At 34.0% G+C, this 17,921-nt stretch overlaps 1 protein-coding gene across 7 annotated transcripts in view; it reads right to left on the reverse strand.

The window, feature by feature from the left end:
- The window catches only part of bru3 (bruno 3), a 616,612-nt gene that overhangs the window by 507,469 nt on the left and 91,222 nt on the right, over positions 1–17,921 (reverse strand). For 2 of the 7 annotated variants that reach the window (XM_053757109.2, XM_053757108.2), the window contains exon 1: positions 3,011–4,194. The exons of 1 other annotated variant lie outside the window; for it this stretch is intronic. In XM_053757109.2, coding sequence (XP_053613084.1) covers positions 3,011–3,353 — 343 coding nt within the window. In that variant the 5' untranslated portion in view covers positions 3,354–4,194. Of the gene's footprint in view, positions 1–3,010; positions 4,196–17,921 lie in introns of those variants that run through there. 4 more of the 7 variants (XM_053757114.2, XM_053757104.2, XM_053757107.1 and 1 more) reach the window with 3 other exon arrangements.

Here is a 17,921-nt window from a genome sequence, read left to right on the forward strand (position 1 = left end):
CTATTTGCGTAATGGAATGTAGACATTAAACAGATTAATAAAAAATACATTGCATAATTAAATACATTTATTTTATATTATAATACCCCGTCCAAAGACTAACTGTCTGAGAGATGATTTTTTACATTCAAAATTTAATAAATTGATATTTTTACAAGATTACCCTAAATATATTGTAATGTTTCCATGCAGGGTTTGTGTGATTTAGAATGAATAAACATACAGGGAGTTTATCCATACTAATATTATAAAGAGAAAAGATTTGTTTGTAATGTATAAACTCAAAAACTACTAGGCTGATTTTCATGAAATTTGGCACGGATATAGACGAAACCTTCAGGAGTGACATAGGCTTTTTATTATGGTTTTAAAACCGGGACGGACGGCCTATTTCATTCATAACTACAGAAATCCTGGAAATATTGCTATATATTTAGGGTAGCCTTGTAAAAAAATCCATTAATGAATTAATTTTGAATGATAAAAAAACATTAATTTCTTGCCACGCAAGCATGTGGAAAAGATTTGGTACTCCGGTCATCGTGGCATAACATTTTATGTGTCTATGGCAAACGACCTGGAAGTTATGGCATTTGACGGTCCAATGTGACGCAGCACCAATTTTTATTTTTACCCAAAGCAATTGTTCGGAAGTAACCAATGAAATGTAGCAGGATGACGTAGCATTGCAATGCCGGTGCTGTTGAAAGGTCGTTGTGTTTTCTTTGCAGTTTTAGAGAGCTTGGAACTTGAATTTATATAATATAATCCAAGCTCTCTAAAACTAAAACATTACTAAATGTTGCCCGGGGCTTCGCTCCCACGGGAATTTTGAGATAAAACATAGCCTATAGCAATCATGGATAATACCTTTCTAATGGTGAAATCGGTTCGGTAGTTTCGGAGATTACCCGCCTCAAACATACAACTCACAAACGCAATAATCATAGTATAGGTGAGAGAGGCTTATACACAACATAACAGTGTAAATATAAAACAGATAAGTACTTAAGTACAATGGTACTACTTATTTCTACAGAAATTTCTTTCAGTACCGAGTAGTAAACACGAAGTTTTAGCGGGTCCTAAGAAAAATTCCCTCAGGTTGACAACGACAACTTCCGAAATCGACAATTTCCGAGAACGTCTATTCTAAACTCGTCAACTTCCTAAAAAGACAACTTCTGAAAAGGACAATTTCCGAGAACGTCTATTCTAAACTCGTCAACTTCCTAAAAAGACAACTTCTGAAAAGGACAATTTCCGAGAACGTCTATTCTAAACTCGTCAACTTCCTAAAAAGACAACTTCTGAAAAGGACAATTTCCGAGAACGTCTATTCTAAACTCGTCAACTTCCTAAAAAGACAACTTCTGAAAAGGACAATTTCCGAGAACGTCTATTCTAAACTCGTCAATAAATCGTAAAATGACAACTTCCTAAAATGACAATTTCCGAAAATGCAAACTTCCCAAAATGATAAATATTGAAAATGACAACTTCTGAAAATGACAATTTTCCTAATAATTCCATACTACGGGATATCATATTTTTGATATTTTATTTATTTAGTATTTAGTCAGAGGTGTGCCTGTTAAAATCAATGTCAAATTAAAAGTAAAGTACGTGCAACTTGTTTTTGTTAAATTTTGCAAAATTGTATTGACAGCGGCGGCTACAGCGGCCATATCGCTGAACTGAGAATCTGAGAACCAACAGTGCTTAGATTCTTTCACACTTGTGTTGAACTTTTGGCTCGACTAAATTACTGATTATAAGGGCATTAGTCGTAGTCAAAGTATAAAGGAACTACGGCACGCTACAAAATATATTACGTTTTTATATGCCTATATAATGTACGTATAACGTGACCAGATTTCTGATTTCTGATTAAGCCTTTCCTTTCATTACCTAATGGTTGATTTGTGAGTGTTTTTCTAAAATACCGTTGCCTAATTTACACGAGCGTTTTTTAACTTAAGACGCTTTAGAGCGTATTCTCATTACACAGTCGCGCTGCGCCGTCCTCCGTCATGTTGACATCCGTCGGCAGATCAACGCAGAACAACGTACAAATTGTATGAAGTTTCCACGTACGTCAACGCATGTCAAACCCTATAGGAAACAATGAATACGGAGTTACAACGTACTGCGTCGTCCCAACGGATCTCGATTGAGCAATGAGAAGTTCATTGAGAACACGCTCTAAGATAAGTAATATTCAACATTCAAATACGGTCTAACGCACAGCGCTCAAAATGAAAAACAAACATGGCATTGTAAACGCGCTGTTATAGTTATAATATCACTATGTGATAAATTGAATAAAATAATAATATCTGTATATGATAAATTGAATAATTTATCGATCGTCATCCGGAAGAGATAAACTTGTTATTAGCCTTATTAGAGAATAAGAAACTTATGTTGAATAATACATTTAAAACGCACGTTGAGAAAACGCTAGTTTAAACAAGGCACGCTACAAATGAATTGTGGAAATGGGAATAAGTGTATTAATTTGTTTCATAATTTAGTGTGGAACATGTTATTTTTTCTAACACTTGCTCACGTTTTCAACCAAATGCGTGATGTGTTAACATACCTCTAATTATTTTGTATGTTAATTTAATTAAGTAATACAATTTTGGCGGGAATCTTTTTTATTGAAAATGGAAAACGTTTTTATTTTATTTGCTTCTGTGAGTGGTTTACTATATTCCAATATTAACATTGCTTTTGTGTTGCGAACACACGTGGAATATTAAACGGAATGATACCTATGATATTTATTTTATTAAATCCAATGATGTACAAGATAAAATTATAGTTTCTAAATAAACAACGATCCTGAAAATTACAAGGCCTCATTGGTTATTTGATAAAGGGAAAATATACTGGTCGTTCTGGCGGGAAATTAATAAAGTATTTCTGAAAAGGAAAATACAGTTATCATAATATGAAATCGTTTTCATTCAAGTATTTTCTTGAGACGTAAATAAACACCAACCTTTGTGCATGCCCGTGTGCTTGTCTTTGAGAACGGTGAGCTCATAAATCTTTCCAAATTCCTCGAACATCGGCCGAAGGTCTTCTTCCTCCAGATGCCGCGGGATTTGGCCAATGAAAAGCTTCACTGCGTCCTTCCCCGCACCAGGGGGCGCCCCGGTCCTCTCTGAAGGGGTCAATGGCGGGCTACGTTTACTATCACTCCCATGCACAGGAGTGCTCGGCGTGGTCCCCACCATACTTCCCACAGAACCCTGCCGTGACCCCATATTCATCGGACTCTGCAGATTATACCCAAACAGCATACCAGTGTTCACATTGCAAAGATTTGTGCCAACTAGCATTATCACAGTTTCAGACTTCCGTACTACTGAACACAAAACAAAATCACAGTGTATTTGTACTATACTTTCTCCTATCTCTTATACTATAAATTCGGTTTAAGTTTAAAGCTGTATAATGTTTACTTTCGTTTTCGAGGGAGGGCCGGAGGGGGAGGGTGCGTCACGCGCCTGTGTGCGTTCCGTCTCTTCTCAGTTCGTCTGTAATGCGTAATATTATCGATCGCTATAGTAGCATTGGTAGACCCTCGTGTTTTTCTCAGTGACGCGGAATTACTTAATGTTTTTACACGTGTCTCGTTATTTTCACTGCAAACGCAATTTTTTAAATCTTATCCTTAATGCTGAATTACTTTTTTGTACTATAATAGAGATAATTTTACGGTAACTTAATGACTAAAGTTTTTTGGCACGATAAAGTGAGATTCAGAATTTTTTTTGAACAATTTCACGCGGAATTTCAATGTCACTCACAACACCATTTCAAGCTGTGCAGTTATTCTTTTAACGCAACGTTTTGTTTCCGCCTGAGTGAAATTGCATTCGAAACGGTTGTTGTCAAACACAGAGCACGCGCGGCGTGTTTACAAACAACCGGACCGTTTTCAGTATTTAATTTATTTTTGTAAAATTCCAAAAACCGTACAAACACATCAACAGTTACACACTAATTACGATAGTTACACTGTAATCCAAAGTACATACACACAACAATTATTTTTCAATAATTAATTAACACACAAATTATTACAGTACAATGACGAGACGACGACAAACTATGACTTGACGCACAAACGAAAAGCACAATACGACACGAACTAAATAGGCAACAAATTTGCCGTGTTGCCTTGTATATGCCTACATGTCCACTAACCTAAAATTTCTCAGTCCCCTCGGCGCGCGCTATGGGGGAGTTTCGGTCTTGATACATCTCTCCTCTTCACTCGCCCTTGCCATAGATATTTAGGCAAGTAAATTCGCTTTTGTGTAAATAGGTTGATTTGCCGTTTGTTGTCTTGTCGTCGTGACGCACACGTTGTCAAACTGTTATGTAAGGAATGTTATAAGTATCTGAAGCTATTGTGACATGTCTTGTTTGCCGTGTGTTGCCTTAAGGATGTACCCACAAATAGGTCGTATTTGTCAGCTTTATGTCTAGAGTTCAGTTCAAGCTTATTAGCTTTGGTTTGCAATCTACTCATGTACTTGGATATGTGTAGGTTATTGTAGGTTAATATAAGTTGTTTTACAACATTTTTTTTGTTTATTTTGATGTACGTATACATTTGTTGTGGAAATATTAAAACAAAAAAGTTTTTGAAATATTTTACAATACGGAAACGCTACAATTAAGATAAACATAAAAAATATTTAAGTCAGTTTTTCTTGTGAAAATAAATTCGCATACATTATTTGGGATGAAACCTAAATGTTAATTCTAAAAAATAAAAAATAAAATACAGGTTAAAATATAAAATAAAACAATTGCAAAACTACAAATTATTAATAAACAATGCTTAACCCATATCACGCGTTACGACCGAAAAAAAGTTTCGCTCTGAATTATTCACCAACCGAAGCGCTTAGGAGGCTCTCGTAAAACGAAACGCGAAATTCGGTAAAAGGTCTTCAATGTTTGGTCGGACTATAACTCAAGCGCCGAAAATAGCTAGGGGATATCCCCCTCTCGCGTCCCCCACCCCGCAAGCTTCACTTCGGATGATTTTCCCGCCCTTAATGGCTGTTTAAAAAACATGTTCCGAACGTTTCCGTCCAATTCTGAATTTTTAATTGAAGCATAATGGAACGGCATAAATATAGCGGTGCTACGAACTGTCCACGACTGAACTGGCTTTGATGATGTACAGTGCGTTGTGCTACGATTTTTTCTTCTTGCTACGCAAAATTGTAGCATCTCCGGACGTTCGACTTGTATGGAATCAGTATAAATAGTGAGATAACTATATTTCTTTTACGAGGCATATCCTGTCAAAAAAAAAAAATTAAATAATTGTTAGTAACGGGAAATATTTAAGGCAGAAAAGCAGTAGTTAATAAAATATTATTTACTAAAAATAGTTTAACTTTTCTGTAATTATTCTTACCATTTTATCACAAACTAACACGACCAGATGGATATTTTCAACAATTTTCATAAACATCTATTAGAATCAGTACAGTAAACGAGCATAGCTGAATATGTCCTTAAAGTTGAGCACTTCGGCGTACGAATTTCATATTTTATCACGCATGAGAGGAATGAGATCATGGCACGCGCCATGACGTCATTACCATTTCACCAAGCATTTAAGTTATTGGGCCCAAGACGATTGCGGTATGCCATATTAAATATGAGTCATTTTCCACTGGAGATAATGCCTCACACACATACCTATCTGGTATCTATATACCAAATAGGTATACGTGTTTGTATACCTTATTTTTATTACTTAATTACTAACACAATCGAGACCTTATATGTTTGTGGTTCCTGCCTTAGAATAGGACTCCATATTCTCCCGTGGATGTCAACTAACCATTAACTTATCACAGGTTCTAAATAGTAATTTCATTATTTTTTTACCGAAATCAAAATGTTACTTGCGTTTTCAAACCACTTTAAAGCATTGTACTCGTAAATGTTCACAGGGGCTTGATAACCCGTTTTGTTCCGACGCAATGAGCAGAACAGACAAACGCATTGGTGTACTAAACACGTCTGTGGGCAAAATCTGTACGGTAAACAGCACATGTGTTCAGTCAATGTAATTGCGAATTTGTCATTATAACTATTGGTTAGAGAACTTTGCAGGGAACACACTTTGGACACTACATAACATGTAGTCGAATCTGCAGTGTGAGTGCATAAAAAAATATTGTTGAAAATTTCTTTTCTCTTTTTATTGATCTACGACTGAAATAGTATACTTTTTACTGATCATTTCGTGTGTCAAAGTTAGATGATTAGGTTTTTATTTTAGTGCCTAATAAAACTATAAGACTTGACAGACAGGCGGACAAGAATGGTTAAGGTTTATTTTGTACATATTAAAATACAGAAGCATAAATTAACTTATAAATACATATATTTTCAATGTAATAAAATCCGTAACTAAATAAAATATCACAAACTGAACGTGTAATTTACTTATCAACAAAATTCACAACCTGTTAGCGCTGTACACAAAACAAAATGGATTCCGGCAACACTTAGTAATTACAATACACATGTACTTCCCCAAATTCCGCATAATTGTGGCATTTTACGAGCATTTTTTTTCCCGCCCCTTCGTGTCCCGTTACAATAACCGTCAGTAGTACAGTCAAGAGCGCGAATATGTTGTTAGATTCATTGCCATTACGCTGTTGCAATTGGCGTTGAAAAGAAAAATATCATTCCCACTTCATGTGTGGGGTTTTTTTCAAGATTTTGTCGACGTGATTAATATGTAAACCCATAGCAACTTACAACGTTCTTGTGCTAATAGTTTTTGAGCTAGACCGCGGACGTCTGTAGAACTACGGAACCTTAAAAATTTAATAAACAATAAGCAAAGAACATGAAAAAAACACATGAAGTAGAAGAATATGAAAATAATTATTGATATATATGCTAATTTATTAAATTATTTTTTATAGGATTTGTCGGTTGAACATTTTGTTACCTTTTATTAACATAATTATAACATTTCGTAAAGTTTTAAAAAACGAGAATTTAAACATACTTTTTCTGATTGTTGAAAAACCAGCAATTGATATTTTTCTTAGAAAGATAAAATTTTCGAATTTTCAACGAATATTGCTGGCCATTGCTGGATAAGTTTGTGTGTAGATGACTGTACTTTACAACGGTAAATAATTGTTGCTCGAAGCTATATATATATATATATAGCTCGAAGTTGATTACCGCTGGAAATATTGTCGTGATGCCTGATAGCTGAAGTGACTCATTGTTCAGCAAACGATAATTTACTGCCAATAATATCATATGATTATGCTATTTTTCACGCGAATCAAATTTCATATCATTAGCGAATTTTTTGTCTTTTTCCATTTACCTTAGATTTACTTTTTAAATATTTTTAAAATATCTTCAAGAATTGTCTCGTTTTTTTTTGTACCTGTAAGTAAGTCTTGTAGATTTTTATCCTAACCATAAATTTATAAAACTGCATGTCATAACTGTACAGTACATACTTGACCCAAAAAAGGAAAGAAAGGGAACTTGAGCAAAAAATAATGATGGGGCAGCATCACAACAGCACTCGAAAAAAACCCAAGCACTTATTTCTTTTAAATGCCAACGCCTTGGGCATTCTTGAACAAAAATATACATCTCAAGTACCTATATAAAATTTTTTTGGGAATAATTTGAACTCTGGTGTCATGATATCTACATCAAAAAAATATTAATTATATTTCTCTCTCTTTCATCTGAGTATTTTTAGGTTCTTCCTCAGTCGTTGAGCGTCGGAGCCCACGGTCCACTTTCCTAATTTTTAGTCCACTTTTCGTATGATCGTCAGCATTCCAAGTTATCAGATCATTGGCACACATATCGTCCTTAACGACACATTAAAATATATTTTTTTTCCAAAAATATTTCGCAACGATATTAAACCTGTCATCTTTAATAGGTCAATTAACAATACTGCGCACCCTCTTTTAATCCGCCGAAAACCGGTACGATCTGGCTCGTGCTAGATCTTTGCATGGACAACCCCAAGCTTCGGTTTGAAGGTCGATGAACTTAGGGTACTTTTTGGGCGTAACAGGGGTGACTATTCTTATGAGAGTAAAAATCGATTGATAGTTTCTTCGCGAACATGAATCTTCTTATTATATTTTTTTCAAATTGTGAGTATGGTTTTAAGAATTAAACAGAAATCCGTTAAACTTTTTTTTGGTGGCTATTTTAATGGCGTTCATTAGAAATGAGATTTTTAAAATGATGGTAGAAATTTCTCTCTTTTTTTGTTTTTTTTTTATTGTTTACATTTCAATCTATCAACCCATGGGCTGTCTACCCGTGTCTACCATTTCAGAGATGGAGGTCAGACTAACTTTGTTACACAGAAAAAAAAATTCAAGTTAAAGTAATTGATATTTTTAACTGAAATTCCACGAACAGGCAAAGAAAATTTATTTTACAGGAGACTGACTTTACTAATAGTATAAATACAAAAGTTTGAATGTGAATGAAGACGTGAGTGTCTGTTACGCAATCTCGCAAAATCGACTTGATTAATCACAAGGGAATTTAATACATGTGTTGTATATCATATGCCGGCTCCACACTATCGTCGTACAGTTTGCCAAACTTTGGCAGATTCGGTATACATTGCTGGTTTTTCATTGCGGCAAATAAAAACACTAGTACTAACTACGCGATGTTCACGCATTCGCGTCGGCATATGTGTAGCTGGCATGAAAATGCCCATACTTTTTATTCCGACATTTTAATTTTATTTATAAAAGACGTGGACTAACTGAAACATATATATCCTCTAGCAGCAGCAGTATTGTTTGTAATTCGATTTACCGAACTTATATATATATTTTATTATTAAAATAATATTGATTACGAACACCATTGTAAAATTTGTTGGCAAACAAATTATAATTAATTAAAATTTCAGCTAATTTATTAGTTGAATGGAAAAAAGTTATTAATAAGTTTGAGGTACTTACCAGATTAGTGAAAATTTTTATTTATTTTTATGAAAAACAACAAAGATAAAGTTTCGTTCGACTCTATGAAACGTTAATCTGTATCTCTATCAATCATAACATTAAAAGCTGAGCAATGTTTGCAAACACAAGTGTATATCTGTGTGTACATACGTATGACATAAAAGGTATAGTGGTATACGTGATCGAATCGTCCCTCTTGTATTTAAAAGCAAAGAGAAGAGATGGATATGTGTGAAGCGAACAGTAAATATGTGGAGATGCTAGTGCTGAATAATTATTATTTTCTTATTATAACCACCTTAACAACGAATACTCGTATGTTCGTATAAGAAGGCCATTTTCGAACAGTCGATGATATCACACTGAAAATTATTTATGAAGATGATGTGAAAGTAAAATTGAAAAAAAGTACATCTTTGTTTGTTTGTATATTTTTTATTACATAAATAAGAAAGCAGTATCATAAAAAAGACACGTAAAAAGGTGGACTTATCTAAGAAACCGATTGCTTCCAGTCAAGTATTTGAAAGTAAACAATTTAATACAAAAGTAAGGTAGCATACGGTATACTTTCAATGTAAAGAAAACAGAAGTGCACGATGCATCAAATATTATAGCAAAATCTTTACGTATTTTAACTGTTTAAATTAATTCAGGTATGTCACTTCTTCGTAAATTAGTTATATTAATAGGCGCCATATTAAATACATACACTTTTTTTAAACATATGAAATGGTTGTTATGGTTTATCATGTTTCTGAATGGTGATTTATTTTTCGGTAACTAGACACGTCGCAAGATTTTTATTAATATTGATGTAAAAATATGTTGAAAATGACAAAACGACGGAAATGGAGGATTGAGAATTGGTCCGTTTGAGAGAAGCATAAAAAAAATCTTTCCATATATCTTCAAAAAATGTACTTATTCATTCAAACTAGACATGTTAACAGTAAAAACACCGCTGTAAACTGCCAATTTAATTTCTTTCAGTAATATTAAACAATACGAAAAAATAATTACAAAAAAAAGGGGTCGGCTCCATTCATTCTTGTGTTCCCTCCCAAAACTCGGTGGTAAGAGAAGGGCTCGGACTCGCGGGGAGATTATTGATTTCCATTATACGAGACCGTCGTCACAGGGAGCGTTTGTGATCTTGACAATGTTCCACTTGTCAAAATAACTAGGTGGGTACAAATGCTTAACTTTCTCAAAACAGAATATTGTATAAAAAATTCTAAGCACATAATTAGGAATTACTATTAAAAAAATAGGACAACAAGAAGTCAAATTCTATTTTTTTTATTCGCAAATGTACAAAACATGTTAAATTATACAGAACTGCTTTATACTACCTTTCGGCACAGATATTAGAACATTACATGTAAGCTTTTCGGCATGCACATTTCAAATATATAAGGCTGCGCTCCAAAGTAGGTAATCTGGTGCCAATTCTATCTGCTAATATTTTTACTGCAAAATTTTCGGTTTAACACCGGTGTAGTATTAATATATTATACCGATGTTAAACCGGAACCGGATGTTGTCTACCGGTGATATACAGGTATAAAATGTACAGTATTTGTTAAGACAAGGACAAGATAAGGATTTCAATTTTGTACAAAAAAATTCTTATCCAAAGAAAGTCAAAGAAAAAGTATAGTACAGAGGAGGAAATTATAATAATTTGATTCTTCATTTAATTATTATGTTAAGCTTCGACTATTTTTCGATACAAGAATTTCATTGAATTAATTAAACACGCTCGTATTTCATACATCCATACTAATATTACAGAGAGAAAAGATTTATATTTTTGTTTGTAATAAATAATCTCAAAAACTATTGCAGCAATTTTGATGAAATTTGGCACAAAGATAGATTAAACTTTAAGGAATACTTTTTTATTATGAGTTAACCTGAGTAAAACCGGTGCGCGCCGCTCACTTTATGAATATGAAAACATAAGTATTGTCAGTAAAATATTAAATGAAACCAACATATTCAAATGGTTTTGAATGAGTGAGGTGACAGAGTGAATGGAATTGAATGGAATACGCCAAATAAATGAGATGCCATTCCAATTCAAAGATGGCATCTAGAAAGGACTGATTGTTAAAATGATTTGTGTGAACGATTGAATGGTAAATAAATTATATTGATATAAAAAAGTAAAGGGGTGTTTTTTTACATAGATTTACAAGAGAAATAGTGTTAGAATTCTGGAACGTTTCGTATCTGATGACAATTAACGGAACTTGTAAATCTTCCTAGAGGAGTCTGTGTATTTGTCTTTGATATTTTTTTTCATGATTTTTATACAAAAAGACATGACACCCGCATCGATTCTGTCTTCTTTTGACCTCCACAAAGTCACCTTTTCCTTCGACATTCGACGTAATGATGCCAAATTCTGACGTGTTATTAGGATTATTTTACACACAATTAATATTATTAAACACTAGCTATTGCTCGCAAAAATATTAGTTTTTCGACGCAAATCGATAGTTTGAAGTCTGAAAGGTGAGCATCGTGCCGTTATATATAACTAGCTGCAGCCCCCAGCTACGACTGCGCTGGTCTAAATTTACCTTAGGTCATTTACCTTACCTATTCCAAATTCCATCATAACGGTTTAGCCGTAAAAACCTGACAGACAGACAGATAGAAAGACAGACATTCATATTTGTAATGTCAGGATAGAAGTAAGTAATTTCAATTATAACAGCCGCACAATCGATATTCATAGTACTTGCCTAATTATATCTTCACAGTTAAGCTGGGCGTGTAAAATGGGCGTGTGGTTCCGCCTTAGAATAGGACCACTAGACTACCGTAGATCGTACGAGGCAACTCAGGGATACAAAGCTTTAACAGCTGATAGATTTTAAAGAGGGTAAACGGCAAGCGGGCTTCAGGTAGTATAATCATAGCCAAATCTTCCAAATTTAATGGCATTTTTTTACGCTAACCTTGGGCTTTGGGGCGTCACAGCTCCAAATGAAACCGTGAAGATGCGAAGATGAGAGAGGGTGAGAGTTTTGCTAACCTTAACACACCAAAACATAGTTAAATGGCTACGTAAACAGAAGGTTGTTGGAAAATTTCTGTTGCGGGTAGTACCATTTTCCTACGGGGGCCATTGGGGCTATAAAAACCCTCTGATAGTAGAATCCCGAACGAAAAGTTGGCTTATCTGTACAGTTGCCACACATTCCGTACTATACGGGACTATCCGGGACTGTCCCAGTATTTGACAATCCCGTCCCGTCTCACAACGGTTATGTGTTAGCGTCAAAAATTTAGAGTTAGAATTAGTATATTTGCATAACAAACTGGTTAATTTGAAAGGTCTATTCAATATTGGCTTTCAATATTCGTTGGTGACGAGGTTGGAATCCAAACCAACGCGCGCAAAGCATATTTTCATCCTTATTCTAAACTGAGAATTAAATAAGATCTTGACCTAACAAAAACGCTCATTTGTAGAAAGTAACCACCCCGACCCAGGCCTGTAGTCTCATGTAGTCCTAAATAAAAGAAAAAATGTCCAGTGGTCACCACGCTCATCTGTTATCTAGAGGTCTAGGCTTCGATTTCCAGCGCGTGTAAATATTTGTACTTCTGATAACAGATGTTTGTCTGCGCCTCTGGGTGAGGTTTGTCCGTTTTTGTCTGCGACCCGCGACACAAGTTTAGTGCTGGCAAGTAGAGTGTTGTCCATTTATTTATTTGTCCCGTGTGGTTCCCAAAATGTATGGCAACCCTACTTATCGGGGCTTGCCTCATCAAAACAACGCAACGAATACGAAAACTTGAATAGCAACCCACATTTGAATAGTTTCCTATGCGGATATAAGTCCCGATGAAAGAGCTTCGTAACTTTGCTTTTATGCTAGTTCTCCAATCAAAATATCAAGTTAGATTACTAGGCTATTTTTGACCGACTTTAAAAGGAGGATTCTTAATTCGACATATTTATTTAATTAAATGTGAATTTTGTTCAGACATGACACCCGCACGTAATGTTTTAAACGAGGTATAATATTACCGTTAAGAAGTTACTTCTGCCTTGGATCCACAATTAGGTAATGCTTCTCGCAATAAGACATTGTCAAGGGAGCTGAAGGACAATCGAAAGTGGGTTAAAAACACCCAAGATTTAAACCACACTAACACATAACAGGAAGAAAATAAAAAGCCGTTGTAAAAAAGAAAGTGGCTTGTGATCTTAAAGTGTTAAGAAGAATCCAGAAACATTCATATGAGGGAGAAAGAGATAAATTCTTCAAAATATTTGGAATACTCTCCACACTCGAATGTGACGTAAAACTCGATATCAGGGCAATAACTTAGCTGACCCTTATTATATAAAAAGTTTATCAGACGATCCCATCAATGAATTGAGACTTCCACCGTCCGGCCCTTCCCGAGGCGATTGCTAAATTGAATGAAGGTTTCCCTTTTTCCATTCGATTTTTAAATTTAGCGCTTTTTATAAAATGGTATATTTTATTTAGAGCACAGATTTTCACAATATGCTTACAATGTTCATGGTATAAAACAACTTCAAAACGAATAAACAAAAAATATGCATATTCTATTCCCGGAAAACACGAGCAAAGCCGCAGGTAGTATATAACTTTTTAAATTTTATTGAAGAAGTGAATGATTTCAAATGTAACTAATATATTTTTTGTAGATTAAAGGCTTTTTATTTTATTTGCTACGATAAGTTCTCATATTTTGAGAAAACGTGTTTTTTATCCTTACAATACACATATTCCTTTAAATTTTGCGTATAGCGATGACAATGCAGATTCTAGCGATGAAAATCTTTTACAATCTGTGCGCGCGGTCGGTCGGCAAATCGAGGTATTCCCTTCAGAGCACGGATATGAATAGCTTTGATTAATAATTATATTCAGAGTTCTAAAACTATCTACATCATTTGAGTTTTACTAGTTTCGATTAATTCTTTAGTTTTTAAATTCTTCACTTATCTCCGCGGGCATTAAAGGGGTTTATGGACGTGGGGAGTCATTCGCAAAAAGCTGTTACAAATATTTACTAATGATAAACTGTTAATCTTGACTCAGGTCAGAATATAAAAAACTTGAAAATATATATTTTTTCTTTAGATTATGTCAGATGTCTTTAGGCAACTATAATTAAATCTGATACAAATGTTAGTAATTAACACGCTCGGAAAGACAAAAAAGAAAAGAAAAGATATATCGAATCAGGTTGAAGAAAAGCTTTTAAATGATTTATAAATAAAATCATAGACAAAAGTATATGGTATTTTTAATATAATTTGAGTGCATGTCACTTCAATCTAGCGTCATTTTTTTAAGCTTGCAGAGTTTTTGACGTTTATGATGTTTTAAACAATAGTTTTTGAAACACATCTAGTTGTAGACGTAGCCTATTTTTTACTTACCAGGAAAATAGGCGTGATGAAAACATAGCATAAATGTAACATATATTCAAACTTGCATCCCTGATGAAGATGAGTGTTATATTGTATAATTATGTAACGTAAATGTACTATGAAAATATAACACTCATATTTTAAACAGTCGCCGTCTGATATAAGTATTTTCTTTTATACAAAAACTGATCGGAGAAAATGGAACAGCTAACCGGAGTTATTCGAATCCGTGTTCTGAGAGGAAGGCAAAACTGCGCATTGGAGGGTCTGCGATCAGCGAATTTGGCAAGTCACCGCCGTCATATAAACACTTTTGTGCAACGTGATCATAATGATTGATAAGTTTTTTTTTTTCATATTTAACTAATATTCTTTTTGGCGTGTCGATTCTCGTCTTTATTATATTATGTATTAAATTTATTAGTGTACTTTTCACAATTATTTATACACCTAATATAGTCAGTTAATTTGTAATTTAATTCTCATTATACTTAGCACCAACATTTATATTAACATCTCCTGTCCTCAAGGGAGCCTGGAAGAGATTGTCTATATATTTCTAGTTGCGTGTTATTTTCACTTATAAGATGAATTTCGAAAAATGTAAAGTGTAATTTGTGGCGAGGTGAATGAACTACTTTTTTTCTTTCTCTTCTACTCTTGGCTCTGATGTCCGTTATAAGAATCAGGTACCTATTGAGTACATATAAAATACTACAAAATTATCACTATTTAAATCCACGGAAGTGGGGCAACAGAGCAAAGATATATATCTATATAATTAGACTGTTAACATATTGTTTACTTTAAAATCAAAATAAAAATCAAATCATTTATTCAGAAATTAGGCCTTCACAGGCACTTTTTCACGTCATATTCTAAATTAAATGATGTTTACCAAAGCTACAAACTACTAGCATTTCGGAACGACCACTGCTGAGAAGAAATGCCGAAAGAAACTCATTCAAACAGTGTTGGTCCCTATTATGCAAGAAGGGCTTACCATTTGAAATTTGTGAAATTCATAACAATAAATATATACATTGCCTGAAACATAGGAAAATTTCGTTTACGAAGATACTTAGGAAGGCGAACAGGCAACATTTGTGATTCGTCGAATCATTGCAGACACATAAACAGTTTTGTGGGAATTCATCGAGATCAAACTGCCGTAATAAAGATGGATTAATGGCCGCCCTTGATCCGAGCCCTCAAGGGTACGAAACGCAAAATAAATGAAATTTTGAAAAAAAAAATGTAAATAATCTGTTTGCTGTTTATACTCCGATATATTTACTTTCAAATTATGTAACGAATTTTAATACTAACTACGTATAACTAAGAAGTGCCGCGAAAAGGGGGAAGCTTATTACGCTTATGATTTAGCAGTGCGAAAAATGATAACTATATCAAATAAATTTATGATACAAAGTTGAAAATTGCAGTTTGTCAGTTTGATCCTCAGCCAATAAGCATATTCTTCTTCAAACACGCTCTGTAATCTTACCTATCTTTATGATAATCGAATCTGATCACAGAAATTGGTATACTCCAAGTAGCCAACAAGCTTTCCGATACTGAAAGACTGCAGATGGCATTTCTATGTAAATTCTAAGATATCTGTGTTTTTGGTGGATAAGTGTGGATTTTAGAACCGTGTGTTCTAAAATCCACACTTATCCACCATGTTCATGTAGTTATTATATTTTTGTGTTTAACACCCTTATTTTCTGTACTCACATTGGTGTCCCATTTATAGGACGATCAGCCGATACGAATAAATATAGCCTTCTTTCTTATTCAATGATGGTCCATCAAAGTCCCGATCGATCAAGCTGTTTAAAAAACCAAACTAACATTTTTACATTTATCTTTGACAAACATGTTTCTTGATTCCCCCAAGCAGTCATGAGAGATTATTTTTTTTTTGCTAACAGTTCGATATTTCCCTAAGCCCACTTAATGTATACGAGACTCTTGATTTATTCTGTTACAGCTAAAGAATACTCTTTACTTGACAGCACTAAGATTTATTACCCCAGTTTTTCGGCCGAAAGGTAAAACCTCGTCTATGCTGTGTTTATCTCAAGCAATCATCTCGAAAGCGAAACGTCCAATGAAATTATTATTATTGTGTCTATTCAGAATATTGCGATTCGTTATTTCCTTTTCTTTGTCCTAACAAAATAAAAATGTGACTTATTGTTAAGGTACACGGCGAGTACATGGCGATATGTAAGTATATATATATATGTAGCCATTATATAGCCTTGGCAGCTGATATACGACCATAAAAATCCCAAGAACAGTTGACGTCAGTCATCAAATCAAAATTCTTTATTTTTTTACAATCTTAACATAGTATGGTATAATCTAGATATGTTACATTGTACGTAATCCTATAAGATATTCATATTTAAATTTAATTGTTTAAATTTACTTGCTTGTTTAATATTATAAACAAATTAAGGGATTAAAATAAAAAATTAAGATAATAAAATGCAACCATGGCTCATAGGAAAACAAGCCCTCAAAAATATTCTGAAACAAAATATCGTTATTCTTGAAAATGTCCCTACGCTAACGACGTAAATCCGTATTTTTTAAAGAAATGAGGATTATCCTACCTTTGTTTGTTCCCTTCAAAGGAAACCTTATACTTACATCTTAGCTTTGAGCTTCCCAAAGTAATTCTGAAGAAATCCCGGGGGCCGATTTTTAGATACATATTGCCTTAAAACGACGCGACGAAGATTTAAAGTAATATGTGCGACACACAGACAATAAAAATGAACAACGTCATTTTGGGTTCAACAATTTCGAACGTAACGTTTGGTAATTTTTCATCAAGTATAAAAACAAAGTCAACATTTTATTGTGTACATGGATGTCAAATTCTATACTACAAATTATGAAGCAATTATTTCATATTAGTATGTAACCGGTTTCTCAAAAACGGTCCCTACAGTGTGTATTAAAATATTATCTTAAAATAATTCATTATAACATGAAAAAATGCATTTTAATGTATATAGGTACATCTGAGCCAAGCTCGGTAGCCCAGCTTATAAATATTGATTAGTGCTGTGTTCTAATATTAAGAGTTATTTAAATCGTAGCTACTGAATCGTAAATTAGAGAAGAACGTCGTATAAAGTCATGTCGATTTAAAAAAATATTTTATTACAAATGACTATAAAAAATGATCATAAGGGCAATAATAGTGCATGCTGGGACATTCTAGGGTAAATATTAGTAAATGCTAGTAATTGGACGTGCGCGGACGTAGTGAGGTAGTCAAATCGTTGGCCTTTGAATCTGACAAACATTGGCCATTCTAACATAAAGTGTGTATCATATAAAACTCAATAGCTCAGAGTGGGTGTGACCATTTTATTCTCCCATTTCCTACGATCCTCCCGTCCGACAGGGAAGGGGAAGCG

The sequence above is a fragment of the Plodia interpunctella genome, chromosome 16 (assembly GCF_027563975.2).
Source record: "Plodia interpunctella isolate USDA-ARS_2022_Savannah chromosome 16, ilPloInte3.2, whole genome shotgun sequence".
In the NCBI taxonomy this organism is placed as follows: Eukaryota; Metazoa; Arthropoda; class Insecta; order Lepidoptera; family Pyralidae; genus Plodia; species Plodia interpunctella.